At 35.1% G+C, this 16,257-nt stretch overlaps 1 protein-coding gene across 5 annotated transcripts in view; it reads left to right on the top strand.

The window, feature by feature from the left end:
• ARHGAP32 (Rho GTPase activating protein 32) overlaps positions 1–16,257 on the top strand; it is a 317,966-nt gene that overhangs the window by 150,986 nt on the left and 150,723 nt on the right. For 4 of the 5 annotated variants that reach the window (XM_063671615.1, XM_054438140.2, XM_063671614.1 and 1 more), the window contains 3 exons: positions 494–585; positions 1,457–1,498; positions 1,859–1,943. In XM_063671615.1, the coding sequence (XP_063527685.1) occupies positions 494–585; positions 1,457–1,498; positions 1,859–1,943 (219 nt within the window). The remainder of the gene's footprint in view (positions 1–493; positions 586–1,456; positions 1,499–1,858; positions 1,944–16,257) is intronic. The other variant, XM_054438141.2, reaches the window with a different exon arrangement.

The following is a 16,257-nucleotide window of genomic DNA, read 5'->3' as shown; positions in this document are numbered from 1 at the left end:
AGTTAAGAATTCACCACTATGAAAACTATGACAGACTAAGGAGTAATTTGGAAGTATTATATACATGTCATGTTCAGATTTTGGTGTGAGAAATACATGTTTTAATCTCCTAATTTCTTTGTTTATATTAGCATTTTAATGTTTATTAATTATTTTAACAAAGGTTATTTTATTCCAACAACTTCCAGGGGAAATTTTAATTTGTATTGAGGTATATAATAGCTGGTTTTGAAATTTGATTACAAAAGCATGAAAATTGTTATTCTCACAGAAAAATTTCCCTTATACAGTAAAGCTGAATATTTAAATCAGGTGAATAATTTATGTTCTTAATAATTAAAACTCAAGTAAGTAATAATTTTAAGATTATTAAACCAAGATATATTTTGTAGGCAAAAAGTCAGCAGAACTATTAACATAAATTATAACCTGCTTTTTAAAAAAGTGTAATACTAAAGTAATAGTCATAAATATTTTGTCTTTATTTTTTAAGGCAAGAGGTGCAGATGTTCCAGAGATTCCTGGAGATCTTACTCTTAAGACGTGTGGCAGTACAGCCAGTATGAAGGTTAAGCATGTGAAAAAGTGAGTATAACTTTACAGTGGATTCTAAATGAATTCCTACGAATGGAAATCAGTTCTTTAGTTCTCTTAAAACTTTTATTTAGACTTTTTACAAAAACATGCTGTTACTGTGCAATTGTTAATCCTTAAATTATGACTCAGCAGTCAGTAGAATAGGCCTACAGATTATCCACTCCTCTAAAATAGACTTTATTTTTGCTCTTGAAGCAACATGTCATTTTCTGTTATTTTACAGTTGTTTGACAGGAACAGTCTAACCATGTCATTCTTGGTACCCTTAGTGCATGCTCTCATTCATTCAGAAATACCAGCTTTATTGTTTGAGTTATGAGATTATTAGATTTCAGGTTTGCCTTTGAGGAGCATGAAGTAGATGCCAAGAGTTGACTGTTAAGTGAAATACAGGTTGAGCATCTCTAATCTGAAGCTGTGAAATCCAAAGTGCTCCAAAATGTGAAACTTTTTGAGTGCCAACATGGCAGCACAAATGGGAAATTTCACACCTGACCTTACGTGAGTGTTCACAGTTAAAATTTTGTTTCATGCACAAAATTATTTAAAATGTTGTATAACATTACCTTCAGGCTCTGTATAAAATATATATGAAATATAAATGAATTTTGTGTTTAGACTTGGGTCCCAGCCCCAAGGTATCCCACAGATATATGCAAATATTCCAAAATCTGAAAAAATCTGAAATCCAAAACTCTTCTGGTCTCTGTGTCATTTTGAATAAGGGCTATTCATCCTGTACCTGAAGGTAATCAGTTTTGAAGAGGAAAACCATCTTTTCACTTGGTAGAGTTAGATAGCTATGCTTCGTGTATAAGTAGAGGAAAGACAAGGATAAAAATGTTCATTCTGCGTCCAGGTCCACCACTCCAGGACTGATGGGCTGTGACAACATTCACAGGTAAAATCTGGTTTTGTACTTTGTGTTGGGAATGCTGCTTCTGGTTAGAAGCTGGCTGTTCACAGTTTCCGTAACATTTGCTGAAAATAACAGTTTTTCTGTGGATATTGGTTTGGGTCAAAATTAGGAGATAATGGTGATGCTTTTTTTATTTTTGGTTTTGATCTGTACACTAAATGTAATACTCATCTGATTCAGTGTATTTTTAAGAGGATTTGTGTGGATATGTGTGGCTCATGCGCATGTGCTTACTAAATATTTTTGCTTGCATGAGCTCTTAAATCCATTGTATTTTTCCCTTAAACTTAGTAATTTTTACTGTTTCACTGTCTTATTTCTTATTTATTTCGTGTGTTTCAGGTTACCCTTCACTAAAGGTCACTTTCCGAAGATGGCTGAATGTGCGCATTTCCATTATGAGAATGTTGAGTTCGGCAGCATACAGGTATATTGAAATATTTCTTACATCTTGAATTAAGATTTACACATCTACCTTTATATCTAGATGCTTATCTGTATGTCTGTATCTAAAAGCTACTTTGAAGTAGGTTTTTTTTTTAATTGATGTCTTACTGGTTGAGGTAAAATCCTTCTTCTCTTCTATTGACAAATACTTGATGTCACGTTGACATATAAAGGTAACCATCACACTAACATGTATCAGTTAAGGAAAATCAGTCCTGTACCCCTCCGTTTTCCTATATCATGTCCATATGTCCATGGCTTTGTGTAGTGACTTTCTATTCTGAAATTATGTAAACTTGTCTTAATTAATTGTTGTGAGCTTTGATACTTGTTAGATTAAAGTGTTCTCACTTTATTCTTCTTTTTCAGAAATGTTTTTGCTGTTACTACCTTTTCATTCACATACAGATTATTGAATCTAACTTGATATCAAGCTACATACTTTGCTCTTATTATTATCGTTGGCAGCTTAATGTCCTTTGTACATTATATATGTATTAATGTGAAAAAAATATTAAAAACTTAAAAAATAGCCAGATTGTGGTTATTTAAAAAATTATATTTCCCCAGGGGAACAAAAGCCACCCTTTACATTGTCTTTCAAAATAGGCTAATAGAAAAAAAAGTCTTGATTTCTACACACAACATGGAGAGGTAGTCCGCTTCCAGTCCTTCCCCTAACCACCGTCTCTCCAGAAGAAAACTCCTGAGACATGATTGATTTGTGTCACAGTGTGCTACTTTTTGTAGTTTTATTCCATAAACAAGTGAGATGAATTTGATCTATAGGATTTATGAAAGTGAAGGACATTTCTATTTCAAATAAATTGACAGTTTAAAATAGCACTAGAGATTTATAATGCTGTGACATCAAACAAAGGATATTTTGTTCCATTAGTGTGTATATCCTTGAGATTGCAGTTAACATAATAAATTTCTTAGGTCAGGAAGAGCTGATTAAGAAAATAGTAATGAGTACATTTTTCATTTTGTGACTGTTAAGCATTTGATATATCTGTTTGAGTGATTTAGTTTACTCAGCTTGCAATTTAGGTAAATTATTTTCTACTTAATTTATTTTGCTTTTTTTTTTTTTTATCTTTACAAGGTTGAATGAGCTCTTTTGGGGGCAGTAAACATTGTGAGGAGTTTTAGCAAAGTGAAAAGAAATAGGAGGCTAGAGATCTAAAAACAGTCCAAAGAATATTTAAATGTTAACATTATATGAAGGGTTAGGAAATCTCTAAAGCATCCGATTTAAAATAAAAACAAAGCTGTTAATGGTAAACATTGTATAATGAAATAGAAAAAGCACTGGCCTTAGTTCACAAACATAGATTCTAATTTTCTTTTTGCTTCTTAGGAAATTTATGACCTTGGGCAAGTAGCTTAGCCTCTTTGGTTTTATTTCCTTTATGAGGTGAATGAGGTTGTGCTAAATAGTATCATAGTTCTAAACTTTTATTATTTTATATTTAAAGGGTTTATAATGGCTGCATTGAGGATGTGGGTAGGGAATAGACAGTTGTTGTTCAGCTGCGTTTGGCTCTCCTGAGATTTTGTTAAATGCCAGTTATTAGAGTCTAGTCCTCTTAATTGGAGGATGCGTCTAATTTTTATGGGGAGAACACATTAGATAGACTTTCTACCAATGAACAGACCTGTAATCTTCATTTTAGAGGGTCACACCATGTTTCAGTTTCCCCATTGCACTTACTTCAACCCTGTAGAATTCCATTACTCAGGCAGAAGAGGGAAAAAAGATATGATACTAACTCAGTTTGTGACCGTGCATGTATGAGGTGTATGAGTGAGATGTTTCAGGATTGTATTGATTGACCAGGAGGCCTGGAGTATGGAAGATAGGGGTGGGTCAAAGGAAACCAGCCCAACTGCACCTTGCCGGTCCACACCAGAATCTTCTTTCTGTGTTTATGGTGCTCTATTTGGCACAGCTCTCCTGCCAAGTTTTGTGCTGCCTCTGTTCTGTGTCTTTGGAGACTGGCCTCTACATACCACATCTACCAGTTTTGCTTGCCTTCTGCTTCTGGATGAATTCAACCCATGTCAAATACCATCAGGAGGAAAACATTAGTTTCCATTAACTAAGTTATGTAGCAGAAGAACTATAATAGCATCCTGGCTTGACTTACATGCTTATGTTTTTTATCTTGGGTTGCTATTCTTTCTTTGGCTAGTATAAGGTTTTACATTTTGATGGACTGATTGAATGCCATTTAAAGAAAAACAAAAACAATCCTAGTAACCTGTAAACAATCCTATGTTCTATCTGCTACAGGCAGGTAAAATAAAGTTCCTATGTCTCAGTTCTTATTCTTTATCATTTTATAAACATCTTGCTTTTTACATAGGTAAATATTAGCACATTTGATTCTAAACATGTTTATGGAAAATGAATCCTTTGTTTTCAATATAAGGTTGGAATATATTCTGAAGAGAAAACAAGTAAGAAAACTTAGTAAAATGTATCAATAATAGATCATCAGTTGTATGCTGGGCAGCTCTAGTATAAACCAGTAGGTTATTCATACTGTCAATTGGCCAACCTGGTTGTTGCTTTTTAATGTGTACCAATTCTGGGACATTCTGCAGTGATATACCTTCTCTTTTTCACTCTGATCTTAGAAATTTCTCTTAGATTTACAGATTTATTGTCTTTATGTTTATAGCTCTTTCTTCTCTTCAGATCTTGAAAGTTTATAATTGCAGTTGGCCATCATATCCTAGTATGACAGAGATGTTAACGTCCTCTACATTTTAAAAATCCAGACAAAATAATCTTTAACTTTCTGGCTTTCAGTTCTGGAATGAAATAGTTATTTTTAATCCTATATGTTAGAAATTCCAATGATCAATTTTATTTAGTCTGAAAGACACAGTTGCTTAAAAAACAATTTAGACGTAAGTCAGTACTTTTACTGGGTCAGTTCTGTCATTACCATATAATGATATGTAATGTACAGAGGACAATTTGATGATCTCTCCTTTGAATTCCAGCCTTGTATATCCAGCTGACTTCCCTGCATCTTCACTTGGATGCCTAATAACACCTCAATCATTGCAGCGTGCCCAGAACAGTCTTTCAGAGCTGCTCTTTCTGCTGACTTCCCATCTTGGTAAATAGCAACTCTATCCTTTCAGTTCCTGAGGCCAGCCAAGAACCGTGGAGCATCTTGGGCATCTCTCTTTCTGTCGGTCCTCACATCCAGTCCATCAGCAGATTTTTTGGCTCCATCTTTAAAATAAATCCAGGATCTAACCATGCCCACCTGCTTCTCTGCTATCACCTTACACTAAAGCATTGTCTTTTGGGGAGGATTATTTCAATAGCCTTCTATATTTGGCACAGCAGCAAGAATGATTCTTTTCAAATGTAAGTCCAATCATGTCACTTTTTAAAAACTCTCCAGTTAGTTTTCATCTCATTCAGAGTAAAAGCCAGATTTCTGAAACTTTTCTACAAGGTGTATTTACAGAATGTACCCTTACCTTTCTGACCTCATCTTTCTTCTTTTCCCCTCAGACAGGGTGATCCAGCCACAGTGGCCTCTTTGTTTTCTGCCAATGTGCGCACCCCCTTCTCAAGGCCTTGGTACTTTTTGTTTCCTTTACTTAAAATGCTCCTCTAGGAGAGCCACACACCTTGCTGCCTCCTCTTTTAAAAGTACTTGCTCCAGTGCTATCTTCCCAGACTGCACCTTCCTTACATAAGATTGCAACTGTAGTCACCAGCATTCCTCATCCCCCTCTCTTTGTTTTATTTCCCTCCATACCACTTAACACCATTCGGCATGCTAAATATTTTATTATTTATTTTCTTCCCCTCAACATCTAGAACAGTGGTTGACACATAAAAACTACTCAATAAATATTTGTTTAATGAATAATAGATGAATGAGATGAATGGATGAATGAGTTTATATTTGAAGAAGAGATACAATTGGTTTTTAAAATGCTGTTTTACTGTTTTGTTTTTATTAATTATTTTAAATTTGTTCTTATATGATAATATATATTCCTTATGAGTGTTTATATATTATAAAACAAATTATGTAACCATCCTGTTGAAGTCTCAATTTGGTACCTTCAGTTGTAATGTGTGGTATAGGAGAGATAATATGCTGAGGAGAAAGGTGCTGGTGTGGTGTAGAATGGGTATGACCAGCTGGTGCAGTTAGCCTTGGTCTTGCTTTCCTTATCTTCACACTGAAAAGGAAGTACAGTTCCTAGATACCCTAGAATACTAGGTGACAGCTAATGTTCCTTCGAGCTAAGAAATTGTAGATGAACTATGAGTTCTGATTGACGTTGTGATAAGGTGAAGAGGAACAGAGATATAACAGCACCGGGGAGGATAGGTTGTACCATGCCATGTTCTTATTTTAGTCTACTTCCATGAAGCTTGAATAAGCTATTAATATCTGTAAAAATTAGTACAGATAATTGCTCATGTCACAGAAGTAGCTTGTTGAAACATCTTTATATTCCTGAGACACATTATGCTGAGTTATATATATATTTAAAAATAAATTCCTTTTTTACACTCTACTAAGGTTTTATAATTTCTGCATCTATGTTTATTGGTGAAGTTAACCTATGTGCTATACTTGTCCCACTAGCCTAAGTCGGGGGAATTTCTGCTCCCCTATCCCATTCTCCACCCCTTTTAAATAAATGCACTGTGGAATAGTTTGTGTAAATGGGAATTACCTGTTCTTTGAAGGGTTAGTAGAATTTTCCTGTTAAAACCTTTTGAAACTGGTTCCCAGTTGGGGACTTAATCTTTACCATCTTTACTTACTATTTCAACTTATGATTTGATTATTGCTCATTAGGTTCTTTTGTATCTCCTTAGGTCAATTTTTATCATTTATATTTTCTTAAAAATTGTTCATTTAATGTAGCTTTTTAAATTCATGGGTTATAAGTTGTACACAAGATATTATTAATTCTTGTGTACATTCCATAAGGAACCAGCTTATGGTTTTACTGATCAACCAAATTTTTTTCTTTATTTTTCATACCAATAATTTCTAAGCATAACTTTCCTTTTGTTTCTTGAATTGAAAGTTTCGTTTTTCTTATTTTTTTTTTCTAGAAAAGAGTTGAGAATAATGTGTATTGCCTACTAGGATTTGCCTCTCAAAAACTAGCTTTGTCATAAACCAACTTTGTCAAATATTAATATTACACTACATATACTACTCTGCTTTAGAGAAATAGAATGCAACAGATATTGTTAATGATTCATTTGTTCTTAGGTATTACTTTTTAGTAAGTGCATTTAAGTTTGGATATTTGCCTGTGAATAGTACTTTGGCCAAATTCTACAGGTTTTGATTAATAAATGTCTTATGTTTAGTTTAGAGAAATTTAAATTTCAAAAAAAAGATTAACAATTACTAGAAGGGGCTTTTTGTTGCAAGTAAAGCCACATGTAGTTTAAAATTCAGCAGATTTATTGTTGCTGCACTTATTTTCCCTGTTGTATTATTCTGCAGTCCAAAAACAAAGATTAATTCACATTTCACAAAATATTTTTCAGTAAGAAGGCGGGGAAAAATCTCTTGTAACATGCAAAGAAATGACCGGTGTATTGGGCCTGATCAGTTTGAGGCAGCGCTGTTCCTGTTGTGCTTTGTGTTGTACCGCCATCTAGTGTGTAGGGTGGTAAAAGGATATGTTTGATTTATATTTTCTTTATCATCTGGTTATCTGAAGTTATCACTTGATGTGTTTCTTTTTATATAATTTCATACAAAACATTAAGTTAAATTAACCTGAATGGTAGAGTTCAGGTTTTTGTATAAATAAGGAATAGGGAAAGTATGAATTTAATATCTGTGTCTTGAGCTTTCTATACGCAAGCTATCTGCAAGAGGCTTGAAAATGCTGTCGTGGCTTTCTATCATTACATGCATTTCTGCCTTGATGCTGGGAATGTGGAAAAAAGTAGTAAAGTTTGACCTGAGTGTAGGAATATTGAGGAGTAATAATACAAACAATTTTAAAAGCCTGAAGTTTCATTTAAAAAGTAGTAATCAGAATTATAATAAAAACACAAGCCAATATTTATTGAATGTTTTGTCTGAGCCAATCATTATATCAAATACTGTTCCCACATTGTCTCAATTATGTTCCACAACAATTTCAGGTACAGAAATTTAGGTAAAAAGAGTTTAAGAACTTACTCAAGTTCTTAAACTGTTTTGTGGACTATATTTGAATCAAGGCGGCCTGACACTAGAGCCGTTCTGCATGTTCTTTTGTATTGCTGGAAAAGAATAGACTGACTCAACTAATATTTTAACAAAAAGGAATAAATGATGGTTCTAGAGTATCTCGCATCTTTAATGTAGTTGAAGGTTAAAAAGTATGATACATAATACTGCAGTGTAACCTTAAGTAATTTCCAGTGTGATCTTAAGTAAATTCTTAATGTCTCTGGTCGTCAGTTTCCTCATTTGTAAAATAGAAATAAATATATCTATTCTAACTATATCATAAAGTATTATGGGAATTAAGTGACATAATAATTGTGCAGTACATTTTAAAGGGCTTTAGAGAAAGGCAAAAGTTCTAGGGAAGCACTTAGGTAAAGTCAAATAATCATCTTTAAAATGTGGAAAGTCATACGTGTCCCGATGACCCAAGGACAGCGTTGTCAGGATTGAGGCAGTGGATACTGACTTCACCTGATACTTCCTATCAGTTAAGCTTTCATCATTAATAAAAATAAATTAATGAAAAGGTTATCTCTCCCTGTCTTGTTAAGACACTTGCAGTTTGAAAAATTAACTTGTACATATTTTCAGTTTAAAAAAATCTTATACAGAAATACTGTTACTACATGTGTAATCATTTGAAATAAAAGCCATGCTAATTTTATTCTCACCCTGGCCACAAAGTTTAGTTTTCCTCAAAAGAAATAAAAATCTTAGCCTTACTTTTCTGCATGTTCTGCAGTATACCCCTTTTATACAAGGAAATCATTGTCCTTTCAGAGAGGATTTGAAATGAAATGTTCAGATAGTGAGTTATCAGTTCCACTGTCATCTAAGTACTGGATTTTCACTGTATCTCATTTGAGATTATTCAGTCCAAGAATGAGATGTGTAAAAGTAGTTGGACTGTGAAAAAATATATCTATAGTGGAGTCAGCCATAATTTACAGGCAGTTTACTTATAGTATTGTTGAGTCTGAAACTGTGAAGAGTCTGAGATGTTTTCCTACTAGTAAGCTAACAAGTTGGCTTGCCACAATTACAGACATACTACACACATTCTCACTCTCTTTCTCTTTCTCTGTCTCTCTGTAGCCTCCCTTTCCCCCAGCAGAAACATGAAGTCTCTGGACCAGAAATCAAGCCCTTGTTTACTTGAAAAGTAACTTCTGTTGGTTCCCTAGGCACTAGTTCTCCATAAAGTGATATGGTGACAACCAGAGATATCCTGTGTTTACAAGTGGGATTTGGTACCACAAGAGAACTCTGCACTATGAAACTTGAAGCTTATACAGGATGGCTGGCATTCTTGCCCGTTCTCCTTTCTCGAGATGGAGAGAGAGAGACCTTTGCTCTGGAACGTAAACAAAATCTCTGGGAAAAAGAAGCAAAGATCTGTGTTTCACAAACACCCTGGAATGTAAACATGGCTTGGGGGAGAGAGAAAACTTTTATCTCTGGAGGGCTCCATCTTTAGGGTTACTGGGTTAAGTTCAGTCCCTTAGCCCAGGTGCCAGTGCTTTGCTTAGAAAGCCCCGACCATGCTGAAATGTGAAAATATGTATGAAGCAGTTTCCTGACAAGTATATGTTCTTGAGTGAGCATCAGTAAGATGAGGGCTGTGATTCTGCTGTTGTGTGATTGGTCTCATTTTCCATATATTCTTCATATGGTGGGCATCACAGTGAACTGATGGTGATTCTAGTGTTTAAAGATGAGCACATCAGTTACTTTATCAGATACTCAGCTGAGAAAACAGTGCTCTATTCCCATTCTGAAAAGAAAAACTGTTAGGTCTGTTAAGATGCTTGTAGGTCTCTAGCTTTTTCCTGGTAAATCTGAAGGGTAATTTTCCCTTTTATTGATTTTCGCCTTATGTGCTGGAATTAGAAATTATTTCACTTATTAACCATGTAAGATGTAATTCTACTGTAGAATTATTCTTCCTCTTGGCATCCTGAACTCAGTAGTTTTAAAGTAGTATTTTCAGTGTCAAATATTAGGAGCTTGAAGGTAGGGTGGGTGGACCACATAATATTATACAACAGAAATCATTTTTTTGTGTCTCCACGTCTGCTACACAGGCTGTGAGGTGAAAGAAAACTTGTTTACAAACCCCATAGGTATGACACGTGAAATTGCAGCCATTATAGCACTACAAAAGATGAATAAAAGAAAAGAACTCTTTCTGTGTTCCATTTGCAGTCTGTTGATTAGGCTTTGGTGAATGGTTTCTTCTGTGGGTGGGTGGTATATTTTTACCCTGCTCTATGCTGCTGATTTCCATTCTCCATATGGAGAAAGAACTTTTCTGAACATTTGAAGACTTGCTGAATAGGGTTGTATTTTTAAAGATCCTAACAACACTAATTGTAATTGGTTTCCATGGTGATAGAAAAGTGAACTCAATACAGGAAAAATAACTCCAAAGATAGATTTGGGAGAAATTTAGAAATATGGGATTTGGAAATCCTGTTTGCCATTTCTAATAGATGAAGGACTGAAATATTATTAAATTGAGAAGTGAAAATTATTTAAATCACTGAGTTGATGTCATAAATTTCTACAGGCAAATATAGTTCAGTCCTTCATAGTGTATAGTCTTTGTGCATGTAGTTCAGGTACTGCATAAAATACATTAATATTCAGACGTGTATAGGGTGTATTAAAACCCACAGTTCTCTTAGGATAGTTTTATTGAATATCTTGTATGTGCTAGCCACCTATGTGAGTACCACTGATGAAGTAGATAATCTTTCCTCAGAGAAAACAAGTAATATACCAATAAGTTTAAGAGAAAAACAATGTTATAAATGTTGTAAAAGAAGTGCTTGTAGGTATTCAGTGGCGAGAGAGATTATGTCCTGTGGCATTCAAAAGTCTTCACCTTTATTGAAGATTGAATAGAATTTGGATATGCAGAGATAGAGGTGAAGAACCCTCAGCCAAGGAAAAATAGTACAGACAAAGGTACTTGTGTTTTCATTGTTCAACTCCCACTTATAAGTGAGACCGTCAATTACTTTCTTAGTAAGAACAGAGAAAGTATTGCAGGATTTTGAGAAGAGAGTACCATGATAAATGTGTTGGAGATGGAGAGAGACCAGTTAAAATACTATTGTAATTATCCAGATGTAAGGAGGCCTAGAACCAGGGAAGTAGCAGTGGAGAGTAGGAAAAAAGGGGATGAATGTAAGAGATGAGTTTTAGGAGACATGAGAGATTAAAGAATCAAAGGTGAAAAATGAGACCTTGAGCCTGGAAATGTAAAAAGAGAGCATGTGTGGAAAGGAGGAGAAGTAGCAGAATCTAGGGTGATTAGGTTGGTCAGCTGGGTGAATAGTAGTAGTTTGTTCTGTGAATTCAGGAAGAGGAGGAGAATATGTGAGGAAAGATGAAGAATTCAGTTTTGAAACTAAGCACCATATTTCAGGGAGAAGACAATGTTTTTTCATTAAATACATAGCGATCCCTACTTAAATCTCAGGTACAGTTGAGCCTTGAACAACATGGTTTGAACTGTATGGGTCCACTCATATGTGAATTTTAAAAAATAAATATATTGGAAATTTTTTAGAGTTTTGCAGCAATTTGAAAAAACTTGCAGATGAACCATGCAGCCTAGAAATTTGGAAAAAAACTAAGAAAAAGGTATGTCATGAATGCAAAATATATATGAATACTAGTCTATTTTATAGCTTACTACCATAAAATACACAAATATATTATAAAAAGTTAAAATTTATCAAGACTTACATAAACACAGACTGAACATGGTGCGATTCCTAATCAAGAGGAATGTAAACAAACATAAAGGTGCAGTATTAAATTATAACTGCATACAATTTAATGTAGTACATACTGGTACTACTGTAATAATTTTGTAGCCATCTCCTGTTGCTGTTGTGAATTCAAGTGTTACAAGGATCCACTTAAAACACTGTGTGATACTTAATCATCTTTCTATGTGTGTTGTGTATTGCAGTAAAAAGTGATCTCTTATGGTTCTTCCATACTTTTCATTGTATTTGGTGCAATACCATAAACCTTGAATAACACCACGAGACTCATACAAAATGCTACTAGTGATGCTGGAAATGCTCCCAAGAAGCAGAGAAAAGTCATGACATTGTGATAAGAAGTAGAATTGCTTGATGTGAACTATAAATGAGGTCTACAGCCACATTTGCCTGCCATTTCAATCTGTTGTAAGGACTGTTATTTTTTAAAAAAGAAAATTAATGAAGCTGTTATTGCAGCTATACCAGTAGGTGTGAACATCTTGCACTTTTTGTGAAATACCTTTTTATCTCATATTGAAAATGCAGCTTTTATGTTGGTGCAGGATTGCTATAAGAAGGGCATACTTAAAGACTATAATATGATTTGAGAAAAGCAGTGATTTGCTTTTGATTTGTATTTTGTTTTATATTTTGACAATGTAAAGTAGAAGGAAGGTGAAGTGTCTAACACTGGAGAATTTAATGCCAGCAAAGGATGGTTTGGTAATTTTAGAAAGAGGTTGGCTTTAAAAATGTCAGGGTAACAGGAGAACCTACTTCCGTCACCCAAGAGGCAGCAGATGAGTTCCCAGATACCATTAAGAAAATCACTGAGAAGAAAGGATATGTGCATGGAAAGTTTTTAATGTACCATGAAGCAACCAAATATTTGAATTTTTGGTGTCCCAGAAGGTGAAGAGAAAGTGAAAGGGATAGAAAACTAATTTAAAAAAAAAAACAACTAACTAAAACTTTCTAGTTTTAGCGGGAGATTTAGATATGCAGATACAGGAAGCTCAGAAATTCCCAAATAGATACAATTCAAAAAGGCCAAGGCACATCATAGTAAAACTGACAAAAGTGAAAGACAAGAATTCTGAAAACAGCCAGAGAAAAGCATCTAGTCATTTATAAAGGAACCTCCATCAGTTCCATCAGACTAATGGTGAAATTTTTTTTTTGTTGAGACAGTCTTGCTCTGTCACTCAGGCTGGAGTACAGTGGTGCAATCTTGGCTTACTGCAACCTCTGCCTCCTGGGTTCAAACAATTCTCCTGTCTCCAAACAATTCTCCTGTCTCAGCCTCCCGAGTAGCTGGGACTACAGGTGCAAGCCACCATGTCTGGCTAAATTTTGTATTTTTAGTAGAGATGGGGTTTCACCTTATTGATCAGGCTGGTCTCAAACTCCTGACCTCAGGTGATCCACCCACCTCGGCCTCCCAAAGTGCTGGGATTACAGGTGTGAACCACCGTGCCCAGCCAACTAATGGTGAATTTCTAAGCAAAACCCCTACGGGCTAAGAGAAAATGGGATGATACACTCAAAGTGTTGAAAGAAAGAAAACTGCCAGCCAAGTGTACCATACTCAGTTTATTTCTCCTTCATAAATGATATGCAAGAGATAGAGGTGAAGAACCTCCTCATCAATAAAGGAGAAATACAGTCTTTCCCAGAGAGGCAAAAGCTGAGGGAATTCATTCCTGATAGACTGTATCTCCAAGAAATGCGTAATTTAAGGGAGTCCTACACCTGGAAGTAAAAGGATGATACCTGCTGTCATGAAAACATACAGAAGTATAAAGCCCACTGGTAGAACACACAAATAAGGAAAGGAAAGGACTCAAATCTTAACCACTGTGGAAAACCACAAAACCACAATGATAAACAGAAAAAGAGAAAGAATAAAGGATATACAAAACAACCAGAAATCAATTAATAAAATGACAGGAATAAGCCCTCACATATGAGTAACAACCTGGAATGTAAACAGATTAAATTCCTATATATCTTCCAAAAGATATAGACTGGCTGAATGGATAAAAAACAAACACACAAAAAAAACCCATGATCCAACTATATGCTGCCTACAAGAAACTCATCTCACCTGTAAGATGTATATAGGCCAGGTGCAGTGGATCACTGGAAGCCAAGAGTTTGAGACCAGCCTGAGCAACAAAGTGAGACCCTGTCTCTGTGAAATTAAAAAAAAAAAAAACTATCCAGGCACAGTGGTGTGCACCTGTAGTCCCAGATACTTGGGAGGTTGAGGCAGTAGGATCACTTGAGACAAGGAGTTCGAGGCCACAGTGAGGTATGATCATGCCGCTGCAGTGCAACCTGGGTGACAGAGTAAGACTCTGTTTCATAAAACAAAAACATAGACTGAATATAAAGGGGTGGAAAAAGATACACCATACAAACAGAAACCAAAAGTGAGTGGGAGTAGCTGTACTTATATCAGATAAAACACACTTTGAGTCATAAATAGTAAAAAGAGACAAGGTCATTTAATAATGATAAAGGGATCATTTATCATTATCCTCTTGTTCAGCAAGAGGATATAACAGTACTAAACATACATGCAACCAGCATGTGAGAACCCAGATAAATGAAGCAAATGTTATTGCATCTAATGGGGGAAATAGACTCCAATACAATAATAGTGGGGGATTTGAACACAACACTATCAGCATTAGACAGACCATCTACACAGAAAATTAATAAAAACACATTGGATTTAAATTATACATCAGACCAAATGCACCTAACAGATATTTACAAAATTTTCATCCGGTTGTTGTAGAATACACCTCATCAGCACATGGAACATTCTTCAGAATACACCATATGTTAGGACACAAAACAAGTCTCAACAAATTAAAAAGAATTGAAATCATATCCAGTATCTTCTCAGACCACAAATGGAATAAAACTATAAATCAGTAACAAGAGGAGCTTTGGAAATTGTGCAACTACTTGGAAATTAAACAATATGCTCCTGAATGACCATTGGGTTAAGGAAGAAATTAGAGAGGAAATAAAAAGATTTTTTGAAGCAAATGGAAATGGAAACAGCATTTCAAATCTTATGGGATACATCAGAGCAATGCAATGAGGAAAGTTTATGACAATAAACACCTACATCAAAAAAAGTAGAAAGACTTCAAATAAACAATCTAATGATGCACCTCACAGAAGTAGAAAAGCAAGAATAAATCGAACCCAAAATGAATAGAAGGAAAGAAATAAAGATCAGGGCAGAACTAAATAAAATGGAGACTAAGAAAAATACAAATGACAACAAAATTAAAAGTTTTTTTTTTTTGAAAAGATAAGCAAAATTGGCAAACTGCTACTTAGGTTAACCAAGAAGAAAAAGAGAGAACACCCAAATAAACAAAATTACAAATGAAAAATAGACATTGGCCAGGCATAGTGGCTCATGCCTGTAATCCCAGCTCTGTGGGAGGCTGAGGCAGGCAGATCACTTTAGGCCAGGAGTTTTGAGACCAGCCTGGCCAACCTGGTGAAACCCCATCTCTACTAAAAATACAAAAATTATCCAGGTGTAACAGCATATGCCATAGTCCCTGCTACTTGGGAGGCTGAGATAGGAGAATTGCTTGAACGCAGGAAGCAGAAGTTGCGGTGAGCCGAGATCACGTGCTACTGCACTCCAGCGTGGGCAACAGAGTGAGACTCTGTCTCAAAAAAAGAAAGGAAAAAAAAAAAGAAAAAGAAAAATAGACATTACAGTGGATGCTACGGAAATACAAAAGGTCGTGAGACTGTCATGAACAACTATACAGTAAGAAGTTGGAAGACCAAGAAGAAATGGATAAATTTCTGGGCACGTGCAGCCTACTAAAATTGAATCAGGAAGATTTAGAAAACCTGAACATACCAATAAGGAGTAATGAGATTGAATTAGTACAAAAAGTCTTCTAACAATGAAAATCTCAGGAATGGATGGCTTCACTGCTGATTTCTACCAAGCTTACAAAGAACTAACATCACTCTCCTCAAACTATTTCAGAGAATTGAAGAGGAGAGAATTCTCCCTAACTCATTCTATGAGGCCAGCATTAGCATAACACCAAAATCAGAAAACTACAGTCAATATCCCTGATAAACATAGATGCAAAAATACTTAAAAAACTACTTGCAAACTGAATCCAACAGCACATCAAAAAATAAGACTCCATGACATGTGGGATTTATTCCAGGGATGCAAAGATGTTTTGACATACACAAATCAATGAAC

Source organism: Pongo pygmaeus, chromosome 9 (assembly GCF_028885625.2).
Source record: "Pongo pygmaeus isolate AG05252 chromosome 9, NHGRI_mPonPyg2-v2.0_pri, whole genome shotgun sequence".
In the NCBI taxonomy this organism is placed as follows: Eukaryota; Metazoa; Chordata; class Mammalia; order Primates; family Hominidae; genus Pongo; species Pongo pygmaeus.
This window is presented reverse-complemented; position numbering and strand designations above follow the sequence as displayed.